The sequence below is a fragment of the Capsella rubella genome, unplaced genomic scaffold (assembly GCF_000375325.1).
Source record: "Capsella rubella cultivar Monte Gargano unplaced genomic scaffold, Caprub1_0 scaffold_2, whole genome shotgun sequence".
In the NCBI taxonomy this organism is placed as follows: Eukaryota; Viridiplantae; Streptophyta; class Magnoliopsida; order Brassicales; family Brassicaceae; genus Capsella; species Capsella rubella.
In genome coordinates, this window is record NW_006238922.1 from 2,572,229 (window position 1) to 2,587,970 (window position 15,742).

The 15,742-nt window shown below is 32.8% G+C and overlaps 4 protein-coding genes across 4 annotated transcripts; 2 read left to right on the forward strand and 2 right to left on the reverse strand.

The window, feature by feature from the left end:
- The first annotated feature begins 2,238 nt into the window (after positions 1-2,238).
- Positions 2,239-3,667, forward strand: LOC17894867 (GDSL esterase/lipase At3g43570). Its single transcript, XM_023787502.1, has 6 exons — positions 2,239-2,482; positions 2,576-2,706; positions 2,802-3,026; positions 3,117-3,204; positions 3,292-3,372; positions 3,471-3,667. The coding sequence occupies exons 1-6, from the start codon at positions 2,239-2,241 to the stop codon at positions 3,665-3,667; spliced, it is 966 nt and encodes a 321-aa protein (XP_023643270.1).
- Positions 3,668-4,617: 950 nt separating this feature from the next.
- On the forward strand, positions 4,618-6,033 carry LOC17894905 (40S ribosomal protein S2-2). The gene is made up of 2 exons (XM_006302590.2): positions 4,618-5,316; positions 5,669-6,033. Exons 1-2 carry the CDS (start codon positions 4,633-4,635, stop codon positions 5,828-5,830), a joined length of 846 nt encoding a protein of 281 aa, XP_006302652.1. The 5' UTR covers positions 4,618-4,632; the 3' UTR covers positions 5,831-6,033.
- Positions 6,034-6,307: 274 nt separating this feature from the next.
- LOC17896623 (probable disease resistance protein RF45) lies at positions 6,308-10,479 on the reverse strand. Its single transcript, XM_006300540.2, has 5 exons — positions 10,360-10,479; positions 9,007-9,891; positions 8,770-8,916; positions 6,967-8,665; positions 6,308-6,833 (listed from the first exon to the last, which is right to left on the reverse strand). Exons 2-4 carry the CDS (start codon positions 9,881-9,883, stop codon positions 6,978-6,980), a joined length of 2,712 nt encoding a protein of 903 aa, XP_006300602.2. The 5' UTR covers positions 9,884-9,891; positions 10,360-10,479; the 3' UTR covers positions 6,308-6,833; positions 6,967-6,977.
- A 722-nt stretch (positions 10,480-11,201) lies between these two features.
- On the reverse strand, positions 11,202-13,262 carry LOC17896255 (inositol-pentakisphosphate 2-kinase). The gene is made up of 7 exons (XM_023788257.1): positions 13,158-13,262; positions 12,805-13,011; positions 12,544-12,691; positions 12,365-12,408; positions 12,150-12,260; positions 11,462-12,073; positions 11,202-11,388 (listed from the first exon to the last, which is right to left on the reverse strand). Exons 1-7 carry the CDS (start codon positions 13,260-13,262, stop codon positions 11,275-11,277), a joined length of 1,341 nt encoding a protein of 446 aa, XP_023644025.1. The 3' UTR covers positions 11,202-11,274.
- Positions 13,263-15,742: the final 2,480 nt, after the last annotated feature.

The following is a 15,742-nucleotide window of genomic DNA, read 5'->3' on the forward strand; positions in this document are numbered from 1 at the left end:
AGCTCAACATTTTTTCAACAAGAAATAAAAAATCAAATATTATACAATAACACAAATTATAGATTATTTAATTTTGGAAATCTTTTTAACACAATTGAAAACATATTCCTTAAAAGTTAAAACATCATATATTCATTTGTTCTAATATTTGGAGAGATCCTATTTAATTTTCATAGATTTTTTCATAATAATCCTAAACATAAGACATATTTCCTAAACAATACTAACTAATAGTTGCGGGATAATTCATTTTTGGGGATCTTTGATACTAAATCTAGAGAATATTCCTAAAGTTTTATCAGCAATCATATATAGCATTCATTTCGGATTTCTTATTACAAGTGTTGGTTAATAATATTTAGCATCTCTTTCTTGATTACAAAACAATTCTATGAATTCCCCCTCCCCTCACCAAAAAAAAAACAATTCTATGAATTTTTATCATAGCCTAAACTCTATGAATTTTTATTATATTAGGGATTTTTGTTAAAGATTTTATAGTTATGGTAATAAACAAATAATTTTGATTATGGTTACGTAAATCTCATCTTTGTTTTGTATGATTTTGATATCAATTAAAAAATAAATATTAGATGTTAATATTAATTATACTATAATAATCAATTAATTTTATTTAGTAGTGTACCATGTACCACTCCAAAACGGATTGAGAAATGTCGGTAATGTAAACCTTCAAATTTAGTAGTATACCATGAACATAAAATTAGTGAAAACACTTGATAAAAAATAAAATCTTAAATTAAAAGTGTACCAGAAATATTTAGTAGTGTACCACTTACGGGGTAATTAGTGAAAACATTAATTTAAAAATAAAATCTTAAATTAACAATGTACCAGAAATATATATTTTAGATATATTAATATGTTCATAAAGCTGAACTAAATAATAATCTTATAAAATCTAGAATATATACAAACTTACCGTCTATGCACAAATATACTGTTAATATGCACATAAATAACCATTAGTTAAGAGTTCTTTATAATTTAATCAATGTACTACTGTAACATTCCAAAAAAAAAACTCAGTTATTTTAAACACTAAAAAACAATTATGTGTATAAAAAGTTTAAATTATCATAGAACGGGGTTATATGGTATGTCATATATTATTATAAATTTAAAATATCATAGAGCTTTGGTTAAATCATCATTTATAATTTTGTTAATACCATCAATACCAACTTTATATAAAAATCCAAATATTTATATTTATTTCAAATTTAACAGAAATGTATTCAATAATGAGTTGTATTAAGTCTCACATATATAAATATATATTTTTCTCCGTCACAAATATAAATATATTTACATATAAAATATATAAATTATTTTAACGAATCTGAGGTTCACTATATTAAAAATACACATATGATACTCATAATTCTTCTAAAATCCAGCCCATATGAATTCATCAAAAAAAAATATTGGCAAATACAACTATATTATAATTTGTATTATAACACAATACCATTTATATTAATCACTAAAGAAATTCAATCATTTTATTACACAAAATCACGAATATTACATATAAATTTTCAAATAAAATGGATTTGTGGTGTATACTATGGGGTAAAAATATAATTTGTTTAACAAAAAAGAAAAACAAATTTCCCTCCCGCTCTAGCGCAAATACGCATCTAAATTATTTTTTGATATATAAATCACAACGGATATATCGATTATGTTGGCAATCAAAAGATTATGCTAAACAAACTTTGTATATAACCGTATGTATATATAAATTATAACGGTTAAAGTTTTACATAAAAGATACGTATAAAATATTAGCCCCGTGGTGTACCACGGGGTAAAATCTAGTTATTAATAACTTCGAAATGATAAATAATGAAATGTCTAATTGGTGATTAGTCGTTTAAATTTCTTGTGAACAGCCTCAAAAGCTTATATATTTGACTTTTATATATACATATGGAATCGATTAAAACCCCAAACATAGTATTTTCAAAACATACCATTTAATTACAATTTAATTACAAAAAAAATACAATTAAATTTCGTTGTCGTTCCAACTAATATCAAGCATAATAACTAACTAAAGATATCATAGAACCTAACAACTATTTGTCAAAAGAGATAATTTTAGAAATCTAACAAACAGAGACAAGATATATAAACATGCACACATTTCTTTGAATTTGTAAAACATACAAGCAAATATCGAGCACAAAAGTAAACAAATCAAACAAGACAATGAAGCTTCAAATGCTATGGCTCGCTTTGGTATTAATCGCCATCAAAGCTAATGCAGCGGCGCAAGGAAAGAACACAACAATTCCAGCACTAATAGTTTTTGGAGATTCGATAATGGATACAGGAAACAACAATAATCTTCCCACTCTTCTAAAATGTAACTTCCCTCCGTATGGCAAAGATTTCCCTGGAGGCTCTGCTACTGGAAGATTTTCTGATGGAAGAGTTCCTTCTGATCTTATTGGTAACCATTTGAATTGTAGTTATATTTTCTAAATTATAATAGGAAAGGAAAGCTATTTATATAGTGTGATAAGTATGTTATAAAATATTGCAGCTGAAAAATTGGGATTGGCAAAGACTTTACCAGCATATATGAATCGTAATTTGAAGCCTGAAGATCTTCTTAAAGGTGTGACATTTGCATCTGGAGGAACGGGTTATGATCCATTAACAGCACAAATCATGGTACACTATAGCTAATGTTTTGTCATCATGATTGGTAGTTTTTTTATGGGTGGTTTCTTTTCGGTTTTTCCTAATATTTATGTTTAATATTGCAGTCAGTTATATCGGTATGGGATCAACTAACATATTTTAAAGAATATATATCAAAGATCAAGAAACATTTTGGAGAGGAAAAAGCCAAAGATATTGTGGAAAACAGTTTCTTTCTCGTAGTGTCTAGTAGCAATGATCTTGCTCACACTTATCTACCTCGAGCTCATAGATACGATCATACCTCGTATGCCAATTTTTTGGCTGATGCTGCTGCCAAATTTGTGAGGGTAAGTACTATAGCTGTAGTTATATATAAACTAATCAATGATATATTTACATCCAAAAAGTAATGCTTCTTTATATAATTAAATGTTTAGGAGTTACACAAACTTGGAGCTCGAAAAATCGGAGTGTTTAGTGCAGTTCCTGTTGGTTGTGTTCCACTTCAAAGAACTGTATTTGGGGGTTTCTTAACAAGAGGATGTAATCAACCTTTAAACACCATGGCAAAACAATTTAATTCAAGGCTTTCTCCAGCACTAAATTCTTTAGATAAAGAGTTGGATGGTGTTATCTTTTACATCGATGTTTATGATACTCTTTTCGACATGATCCAACACCCCAAAAAATACGGTAAGTCTATCTAACAGATTTATCTAAGTATTTTGTTTTTATTTTGCAATTATCTACATCAAACTAAACTATGTTTAAATCATCTTATTTTGTTTCAGGTTTTGAGGTAGCTGATAGAGGATGTTGCGGTAAAGGAAATCTTGAGATATCGTACTTGTGTAATTCATTGAACCCGTTTACGTGTTCAAATTCTTCGGCTTATATATTTTGGGATAGCTACCATCCAACTGAAAGAGCTTATCAAGTTATCGTTGACAATTTACTCGACAAATATTTGAGCAAAATCTATCAATGATGTTAAATAGCTGAATATTGTTTTTTAAATCTCATTATTATGTATGTATTCATTATTTAATTTAAAATAGCATCATAATATTTTCATTCATCAACTTATTAGTTCCAAGACTCCCCAAAAATAATTCTAATTTACTACTTTTCAAGCAAACATTGTTTGTTTTAGATGGTAAAGTTTTAGTACTCCTTTTAAATTAAGCAAACACATTACAATGTCTATAGAGGTCTCACCATTTGAAATAATCCTAATTAAGTCGTCTAGTCTGTTAATCTTTGTTGAGAAGTTCGCCAGAGTTTACCAATTCTAATTTTGTCTTTCTCTGCATATCATATGGTAACACAAGGTATCTCAATTCTTTCATTCTCATCAAGACTTGGGCACAAATATAGTATCCATATATACATCTACATTTAGATAGATCATCAGCCTTAGGTTTCTTATAGAAAAGGTAGATCAGATACCCTCAGCACACATTCACGAACTCATTCCCAATTTCGCACGCACTTACCCATATATATCTTACCGTAGACAAAGACAGAGATTTTTGTATCTTTTTATCCAAGTAATTAAGATCGTATCGACTGATAAACCCCAACTAGTTATGGATACTGTTTGAGATATCTTCATTTAATTTTTTACTGTGAAGATTAAAAACATACTATGGATCTGTGTATTTTTTACTATGAATGTTTTTTTTTTTTTTTTGTCTGACTTTTTACTATGAATGTTAAATGAGTAATTTATATGAAGCAGTGCTTCTTACGGAGCACACACAATTTATAAAGGTTATCGCTTCTATTTGGTGTGATCTAATAAGCTATTTTATTGGGCTTCTTGATTAGTATCTCAACTGTTACATAAACTTTCGGCCCACAAGCCCATAACGCAGTTTTTAGAAAACCCTAATCTCACACCTACATATATAAACAAAACTTGTGCTTCCGCTAGGGTTTACTTAATCGAAAATGGCTGAAAGAGGTGGAGAACGCGGCGCAGAGCGTGGCGGTGACCGTGGTGGTTTCGGACGTGGTTTCGGCGGTGGCCGTGGTGGGCGTGATCGTGGTCCTAGAGGCCGTGGACGACGTGGAGGACGTGCCTCGGAAGAAGAGAAATGGGTTCCAGTGACAAAACTAGGTCGTCTAGTGAAGGAAAACAAAATCGAGAAGCTAGAGCAGATCTACCTACACTCTCTTCCCGTAAAAGAGTACCAAATCATTGATCAATTAGTTGGACCTTCGTTGAAAGATGAGGTTATGAAGATCATGCCTGTCCAGAAGCAAACCAGAGCTGGTCAGAGGACTCGGTTCAAGGCTTTTGTGGTGGTTGGAGATGGAAATGGACATGTTGGATTGGGTGTCAAGTGTTCTAAGGAGGTTGCTACTGCCATTAGAGGAGCTATTATTCTGGCGAAGCTTTCGGTGGTTCCGGTGAGGAGAGGTTACTGGGGGAATAAGATTGGGAAGCCACACACTGTGCCTTGTAAGGTTACTGGTAAATGTGGTTCTGTTACTGTGAGGATGGTTCCTGCTCCCAGAGGTGCTGGTATTGTCGCTGCTAGGGTTCCTAAGAAGGTTCTTCAGTTTGCTGGTATTGATGATGTCTTCACTTCTTCCAGAGGATCTACCAAAACCCTTGGAAACTTTGTCAAGGTTCGATTTTGCATCCTTGTTTTTGGTTAATGGTTAATTGATGTAACTGCTTATGTGTAGCTAAAGAGTTCTGCTTTTAATTTGGATTAGGGATTTGGTTCACATTTGCATAGTTGCTTCTTGTGTGGATGATATGATAAAGTCTTTACATTGTATCTATGTGATTCTTAGTTGTGCAAGTGTAGCTGATTGCAATTTGTAGATGAGCATAGTTCTTGTTTATGATCTTCAGCTCAGTTACTTGGTTTGATGGATGGATGTAGTTGCTTCATTATTTGTGATTGATTGATATTATTGGTTATCTTTTTAACCCTTGGGTTGATGTTGTTGGTGTGTTGGTGTGATCACACAGGCTACATTCGATTGTCTTCAGAAGACATATGGGTTCCTTACACCAGAGTTCTGGAAAGAGACAAGATTTTCGAAATCACCTTACCAAGATTACACTGATTTCCTGTCATCAAAGGCTCTTCCCGCAACTAAGGTTATCACCGAAGCTGAAGACCAAGCTTAAGAACTTCAATACACGAGTATGGTTTTATAGGTTTTGGTTGTCGCAAATATCTTTTTCCTATCCTTTGAAGACAGTCTTGTTTCTTCTTTGTCTATCCGTTTTTTTGGTATTGGAGCTTTAATTATAAGGATAGTTATATTTAGTTGTGTTTGGAATTTTGATAGATGTTTTGCGTCTATGAAATGGCAGTTTCGAATATGCAGCTCTGTCTCTAATTTCTGGCATTGAACACGTTTCCCATTAACAAGAACTGATCTGTTCCTGTACAGACTAACATTTCATTATGGTGTACTTACTTGAGAGCTTATATGGCGTGCTTACTTGAGAGCTTATATGGCGTTGTTATATTATACGTTTAGACTTTAGACTGGAAAGGTTTCTAAAGCCGCAATTTCTTTGTTAGCCATTGGAAAGATTATACAATGTGTAAAATTTAAGAATGTTGCAGGAACTATACGATTAAAGTGCTGGAACTGTGATAAACGAACCTTTTACAAAGCTAAGACTTGGAGAGCTTAACTTTATACAGAAGCCACAATGACAATGTCAAAGTCTTATCTGTGAGCTCTCAGACTCTCAGTCTTGGTTGAGCTTCGTCTATAATGGCTCCGCGAAGAAGGGTACTCATGATGATCTAGTGGTGTCAGTAGATGCTCAGAGGCTTGAAGATCAAACAAAAACGATATGGATAGAACAAACTAAAAGTTTCAAGAAAGAGAAACAAAGATACTCAGATAGAATAAGCAAAACACTATCTAGACGTCTATGAGTGTTGAGATCATTCTGATATGAAACCAATGTTGATACGAAAGCGTAAATTTTTTAGTTACTATTTCATGATACTCCCCAACAGAAATCAGAAAGTACCTTTGATTATACAAAAAGCAAGTAGAAAAAAAAACAAACACATCAAGAAGAGTTTATTATGTGTAGATAGGCAAATGACCAAGATTTTGCATGGGAGGAGATTCTGATAAGGCAGCTTCAATCTTATCAATTTCGTCTACAGAAAAAGAAGAATGAAACAAAATTCAATAGCCATATAACTCAAAATCCTTTTTAAAAACAGAGGACATAGATTCCCCTTTCTTTGGATGTCTTAGTGAACTTGATGTATAGATATAGTAATATTTTACCTGGTACATTCCTAGTTGATATCTCTGAATTTAACAGAAGGGACATGTTTGACTTTGTAATAATCTGCTCCTCCCACAGACAGTCTCTCCTTCCATTCCATGTCCATTTCTAAATTCTTTAAAGAACAGATGAATTGCAACGCATCAGGAACCTCTTTTAATTTTTGACATTCCGTAATAACCAAAGTATGAAGAAGGTGCATGGACCCTTCTTCAACTATCCACTCTTCCCATTCCTCTAGTCTATCTATATCAAGCTTCTGCAACTGAGGAAACCCACTGCTCGAGCAAACCATTCTCCGCCCGCGGAAGGCAAAAATCCCTAAACGAACCTCTTTTAACTGAATCAATTTCTCAAGAATCGGCATTGGATCCTCCATTAAAAGACATGATCCTAGATCTAATATCATTAGGCGAGAAGGAAAGTGTTCTTCTTTAGGAAGTCTTCGCATAATTATCTCCAAACTCATCTTTTTTACATGAGTGAAATCCAAAACTATTTCTTCTTCTACCCTCCTATGAACTACCTGTATATCAAGATTTTCCAAATATTGCAGTCCACCTATTGATGCAGGTAGAGTTTCCATACTCTTCTCCTCAAATAGTTTGATGGTGAGAGTCCTCAGCTTGACCATACCACGTAGATCCTCCAACATGCTATGCTTTGTTGAGAAATTTTTCAGGGTCTCCAAGTTTACTAGATTACTCAATTCTAATTTTGTTCCTCTCCCCATAGAAAATGGTAATGCAAGGTATCTCAATTCTTGTATCCCCACCAAAACATTGGGAATAAATATAGATTCCACACCATAATGTATATTTAAGTTTAGATAGATCAGCAACTTCAAATTTCCTAGAGAAGAAGGTATATGAGATACCTTAGTATCTTCCAAGCTCAAGTATCTTAAGTGTATGAGCTTTCCAATTGCAGAAGGTAACTTTCCTTCAAACTTGGCTTTAAAGAGATCTAATACCCTTAGACATCCTAACTTTGTATAGGTTGAACATGATAGTTTCCAACTTTTCCCCCAGTAATCCTGAATAACCACGAGAGACCGAAGTTTTGGATTGTTTATCTCTCTCTCAACATGTAATGTCGTAGGATATTGTGAGACGAATCTGCGAGATGTAGGAGAGTGAAACTTTGCGGTTTGAGGGCGGGTACTGGTAATTTGTAGGAAGTTCTCCTCTTTGGCTTTTAACAAACAAACCTCTCTCATCATGTCATGCAAATGACATGTCTCGAATCTCAAACTCGTAGCTTCTCTTTCAGCAATGACTAGATTTCTTCTCACCAATTCCTCTATGTAGACATCTCCAACATCTCGAATAGTCTCTCCATCGTAATGCCTATGTTCAAATATACCTTCTGCTGCCCAGTAATATGACAAATTCTCTACGTTTATCTTATGATCTTCTGGGAAATGAGCCAAGTAGAGGAAACAGTGCTTCAAATAACTTGGCAATTCTTCAAAGCTCAGAGACAATACATAATTACATGAATTGTTGTTGTCTTCATTAAAATCAGTTCTTCCTCCCACGAGATGAGATCCAATATTCTCAGATAATCTTCTCCAGTTATCCAGTGTGTATTTTTCAGCTAACAAACCTCCCAACACTTTGATAGCCAATGGTAGACCTCCACAATGTTTGATCATTTGCTTACCCATCTCTTCCATTTCCTCACTAATCTTAATTTCTGCAAAACTTTTCACTATATATGTTAATATATTTGACAAGTAGGCTACGAGATGCAAGATATCCACACGATAGAGATATATGCCGAAAAAATTAAATACTTACGAGATGCATCTTTTATAGGAAGAGCTATCCTTTGAAAAAGTGTCCAACTTTCATCACTAGTTAGGCATTCTGGTTTTAAGTTAATATGTGTTGTATTTCTAGGCGCAACGATACTTTCATTTCGAGAAGTAAGCAACACTTTCCAACCTGCCAAAAAAAAAACAAACACAAAGAGTTAGCTTAGCTGATTATTCAGTATGACCACTAACAAGTGTGTACCAAAAGGGGGCTGGCTACCTTTTGTCAGTGGAAATATTGACTTGATTACTTCCCAATCTTCCTTTCTCCATATGTCGTCAAGGACAATTAACGACTTAGATGTTTCCAATAATCGAATTAGTTCACTTTGGAGTGTATCTTCTGTCATCTCCAAGATTTTAGCTTCTTCTTCTTTAGGTTTGAGATCCTTCAAGATCTTTTGCCATACATTCTTCCGTGTAAAATCTTGTGAAACACAAACCCACACGAGGCCATCAAACTGACGTTTTACATCATCGTGATTAAAAACTTGTCTAGCAAGGGTGGTTTTACCAAGACCACCCATTCCAGTTATGGAAACCACTTGATAGTCACCTTCCTCCAAAAGATATCCAACCAATTTCTTAACATTTGCCTCCAATGCCACAAAACCACTTTCGTTGTCCTTATAAAATGTTTGTCGCATCTCCTTTTGTCTATCACGTAGAGGTATCATATACCCACCATCAGTGATCATCTGTTGTACTCCAAAACTCTGCATATCTCGTATCACCTTGGAGATCCTTTTACTTATGCCTCCCATATCTAACGTGATTTTCCTACGATCTGGAATAATGCAAGCAAGTCTTATGATACTCTTCTTGATGCCACTCGTTTCGCTGATTTTTTGCTTGATAAGAAAAGTTTCGATAGTATCCTCTCCATCATAGATAATTTCCTTGATCTCTTCTACACAATTTTTCACCACCGCACTTGTATGTTTCTTTGCATCCGCATCTTTTAGGAAAGAACTTAACAATTTTAGATCTCCTTTTAGTTCAGTAACTTGATCTTCGACTCCCTGGAATCGTTCGCATTCTTGACTTAATAGGTCCCAAAGCTTTTGCATACCAAACGACATAAGTTCTCCAGCCATAGTTGCTCCTGGTTAAGTTTGGATTTAAGAATGAAGCACATCAATGTTGGATTTAAGTGGTAAAACAAATAAATATCGGATTTTCATGTTTAATACCATCCATCTAGCATGATCATATTTAATGGCACATCCACATAAATGTTTAATATTAGTAATCAAAATCCACAAACCAATTCTAAAAATCACATAATACAATCAATACAAGTTTTCTGGACAAGTACTGAAAAAATTATTAAACTGTTTGGCACGAATTTCCTGTGTTTTTCTCTAACTCAATCATAACATGCATTATAAAATCATACCGATCAAATTGATCGGATTATATGATTCTATTAATATATAAAAAATATTGATAACTATTTTTTAATACATACTTAAGCTTAGTAGATGCAAAAATCCTCTCGTCGATATGGACAAATTTATAAATATAGTTACGAGAAAAATAGCGATATTGTTCGCTGTTAAAAATGACTAACCTTTTTGAATCTTGATGGCGTCAAGAACTCTGCTCTCGTCGATGTTTAGGAAGAGGAGAGATGCTTTGATTTTTCAAGAACTCCTTTTTTGGGGAAAGAATCACACCTAAAGTTTTTTTTTTTAAGTGTCTTAAAGTTTTTAGTTAGTCAAAAAAAAAAAAAAAAAATGTCTTAAAGTTTTTTTTTTCTAATATATATATTACTTTTATTATTTAGTTAAATTAATTTTTCTAATATTAGCAGCCTTACTTTGAATCTTCCTCACTTGTCTTTGTCTTTTTCTTCCAACTTGTCTCTTGATGCACATTATATTTCATGGAAAATAATGGCAAGGCGTACAAAATCAAATTCCAGAAATTTTAAACGATAATTTAAAAAAGCTAGTCGTCCACGACGACTATATAATGAAAGACTTCAATGAGTCATTACATCTTGACACTTTTTTAAGCATTGGTTCCTTTGGAGCTGATCGTATCTTTGATAAAAACCATTGTGCTCAAAGCACTGATCATGTGCTGGAACTTTAGTGATTGAACGAACGCACATCATATTTAAGTCACTTTTTGGTTCGATCATCTTTGGCCAAAAATGCTCTGGGACAGGACTTATGGTATCCCATTCCATACCTCTGAAAATACAAACATGTGACGACCATGCTTTACACTGTTTCTCCAGATTCTTATATTATATGTGCAATTACGAGATTTTGTTTTGCATGTCATCATTTAGTTATTACGTTGAAAAATGTAGCAAGTAAAAGGGAGTCTTTAAAATATTGATACAAGTGAAAACAGGAGTAGGAAACTATTACGTTAAGTGAAACATATATAACAATCCTTATTTCCAACCATTGAAAACATCCCTCTATGAGATATGAAATATGCTTCTTGGCTTGTAGTTCTAGAAGCATCGAGATTAACCCCCTTTCGTCTTCACTATCTCCAGGTACGTTTTCATGATCTTCTTGTCTGATTCGTAATACACTTCAGTTTTGTTCAAAGGTCTCATATCAAGATCAATGAAGTGTACCTGCCGATCATGTAGACTAGCCTCAGTTTCATTATGAGAGAAACAATTCAAGTAAAAGAGAAGACTTATCTACCTTGTACTCAAATTCTTGCTTTGTTGATTCAAGATAAAGTTTACCGTGGGGGGAAGAGGATCTTGAAAGCCCAGTCTCTGTTGATCTAAAACTTACCATTACACTACAATCAACTGCAGTGGAAGATATTAGAAAACCCTTCAAAATATTCACTTTCTCATCCTGTGGCATTGCATGCATGGAACCAAATGGATTCGACAATTTACTATTTTCCAACTCTTGGCATGCTTTACATGGCTGGTCAATTAAGTCATAGTACGCGTGAATCACTCCCTCGATGCTATATTTGTCAAGCTTTTGAACGTTTAAAAGCTGATCAAGAGCTCCAGATGCGTAAACAGTTTCCGCAACAAGCTCTATGAAACTATTTGCACGTATACCGCCCTCATCTTCGGTTTTGATGAAATCTTTGAGTATATTCTCAAAAGCTAATTCAACCGTTGAGGTTGTTTTGCATATGCCACTACGGAAGCCTCCAAATACAAGAGAACCATTCAAGAACACTTGGAAATTGTTCTGAGGAGTCGCGTAGAGCGCTTTTATTGCTCTGTGTATTCTACCTTTGGATCCAGAGAAAAGGTCTAAGGGATCATATTCACTGATTTCTGATATCTGAAAACGTGACTTTCATGTATTAAGCTTAGAACTTGGATTAATGTGGATTTGAGGAATGTAGGACAAAAAGTACCTCGTTTCCCCTAAGCTTCAGAACTTGTTGCATTTCGAACCGAGTTATACTCTTCTTGATAACATTTTCTTCCGCTATGAAACTTGAAGATGGTAGAAATCCACATTTGGGCTACATCATCAAGAGTAACACATATATCAGCCAAAAATAAAGCAATTAATTGCTAGCAAAAAAAATAAAAAATAAAGGACATACAGGATAGTTAGTATGACCACCTTTATTTCAACAGTTAAGCATGGGTTATGATCATCAACATGACCTAAACCAGAGTAGATTATTAAGTAAAAAAAATTCATTATCAAATTGACTTAACCAAGAGACAACATACAAGCTCATATCAACAATGAAAAGAAAGAGCTTCATCAAATAGTTAAATTACACGAAATTGATTTACCATGGTCGAAAAGTGTCATATCATCCATGAGAAGCACGGAACTGCGGTTAGTATCCGCATTGGCTGCATTAGCTCGCCAAGGAAAACGCTGAGATGACACTATTTTCGTAGCAGACTCAAGAAACTCCTTTGATACAAGAAGACGAATCTGCAACATTCCCAAATCATCAAGACTCAAAACCATTTAAAAGATCGCGATGCAATTTCCAGAGTCTTGTAACTTGTTAGAACACGTTATAATCATTAGAAGGGGAAACATACTCCAGCATTAACATGTTTGTGACCTAACAAAGGTCTCATGACATGTTTGACATACAAATACTCCACAATCTCCTTGTTTTGGCAAGATACAAGATCCTTATTCTCTCCCCAAATAAGCTTCTCGTGAGTCGTAAGACCATTTCCATTTGTGTCTCCATTTTCATTCCCATTCTTTGGCCATTTCATTATCCTCATCACCTTTCCCAACTTCACATTTAGCAAAAAGGAGAAAAAAAAAAAAACAAGATTGCACTCAGTGTTATCTACTTCTTGCTAATCCCAAAAAAGAAGAAAATTAAGACAATATAAAATGATCTTTGGGATTCAGAAATAGTTTCAAAGAGGAGACTAACGAAAGTGGGAGAGGATCCAGTGTATGAAAGAACCAAATTAGCAGCTCCTTCGCCTCTATATGACCAATCAACTGCATCTTTTGCTTCCAAAACAATCTCCTCCATCTGAATAACGTATCTTTTATGGTAAAAAACAAGGGACAATGTAGCACACTACTAGCACAAGACATAATGTATCTTTGATTGTAATAACAATATCTTTGATTGTAATAACAATGCAGGCGACTTATAAGAACGATTAGGAAAATCCGTTTATTGGCTATGTTGTTGTTGTTTTTTTATAAGAAAAATTTAAGAACCTTAAGAACGATTAGGAAAATCCGTTTATTGGCTATGTTGCTGTTGTTTTTTTATAAGAAAAATTTAAGAACCTTATGGATAGACAAGAGATTTTGAAACTGGTTTAATACTTATGTGTAAAACTGAGTTATTTGTCCCATAAACAAGATATTCTAGTAAAATTATAATAAAAATGATAACTAAATTGTTTTAGTAATAGAGATTATGGATGGACATGGACTTATAAAGTCGCTGACAAACCAATAACACTAAGCTAGCAGAGGTGTATTCAATCGAACATTTTATATGATACTAAATAAATTTTTGTTAGTCAATCTTGGATTTTAAAAAATTTAATGAAATCAAATGTTTTAAACTAGTGATTTAAAAATATACTTTAAAATCTATTTTTATTGAACAGTTTCGTATGACTATTTGTAATGACTTAAAAGGGATTTAAAAATGTCCGTAGTTAAAAATCCCTTTAAGAAAATGGTATAACTACGGACATCTTTTAGATTTTTAATGACTTAAAGGGATTTACTAGGAATACCACACTTTTTTGGATTAGAACGTTTAGGTTCTATATATATATATATTAAGAAAATCATAATAGTATTGTCCCATGTCAACAAAATATGGAAAAAAACACTAAAGCATAGATATTCAAAATTGAAATCCTCGACTATAAAACCTTAAGCGGTGAACCGTGAACCTCTAGGTAAGATTATGAAGTAACTCGATAACGAGACTCCCCTAAGCGCGATAAATGATATATACAAGAGCAGAAATTGTCTCTATACCACACTTATCATATATGATGATAAGTTGTAACATTTATAACTAATAACTATAACAAAAAAAATATCACTATATTTCTTATACAATGAGATAACTTAAACATTAAATATCACTATATCCAAAACATATATAGGTCATATGCGTATGTAACGCAGTTTCGTTCTTACAGTGTCAAGAATCGAACGTTATAAGATCATCATCATTCACACCTCATTGGCTAAAACGAAAGATAAAACAGCTAGAAAAAAAAAGAAAGAAAGAAAGAATGATTAACCTCTTTAAGTCTTTGATGTCGCTGAGAAACTTTCCTAATCCTAGACCTTTAGGAAGAAGAGGAGATATGCTTTTGAGGTTTGAGGACTAATCTTTTTAAAGAATCATCACACGTACACCTTACTACACGTTTGCTTCATACTTTTCTACGTAACTCCAACTAGTGCCGGCTCTTAAGGGTGTGTAGTGTTAGGGTCCTCCAATATTCTTTCATTGTTCAACAAATATCCCAAGACCGATATGGAAAGTGCGTGTACAGAATAATAAGGTTAATTAGGCATTTCTATTTATATTTTCGAAATACTGTATTTTGAAAAACAAAACTTCAAATTAAAAGAATGTCATTATTTAAAGGGGATTATTTATAGAGAAATACATTCAGATTATACATATATGAAATAGAGATATACTTAGATAGTTATAATAAATTAAATATTGGTTTCAGAATTAAATATTCTGAATTAAATAATAAATTTTTTTTAAATAGACAAATCCATACAATGTTTCAGAATTAATACTCTATTTTTTTAAATAGAGTATTTCAGAATTAATACTCTATTTTTTTTTCAGAATTAATACTCTATTTAACTTAAACAACCAATAACACCCCCTTAGTCTGTAACTTGGAGTAAGGGGAGGATCAAACTTATCATGGACTTATGAGGTGGTATATTATAATTGGTTTTTAACTGATATTACAACGAGAGTGGATTAAATAGGATACAAACTGCTAAAAATTTAGAGAAATTTAAATTTATTTTATTTTATTTTGGACAAACTTTTAGTCTTAACTTTATGACTTTGAATCATAATAAAATAAGCATTTTAGGAAATATAGGACCTGTAAAAATATCTTTTTTTTAAAAAAAATAGAGTATTAATTCTGAAACATTGTATGGATTTGTCTAATTTAATAATTAAGGTTAAAATCTTTTAGTTGTGTTTAGTTATATTGATAGTAGAAAACTAAGGGGGTGTTATTGGTTGTTTAAGTTAAATTCAACTCCATTAGATTTTAAAATTCATAAGACTTTCAAAATCTGGGTTCATTGAGACTGATTTAATATTATTCATTCTTTAAATCAGTGGAATTGTATTTACACTGACACATGATATCTTTTGGTTTTGAACAATAGAATTGAATTCTATAACAAATGATTTTACAATTTTCAATGAAATTATACCAAACTTTTATCATCACGTATTTTTTTCCCATTTCAAATTTCTGTAGT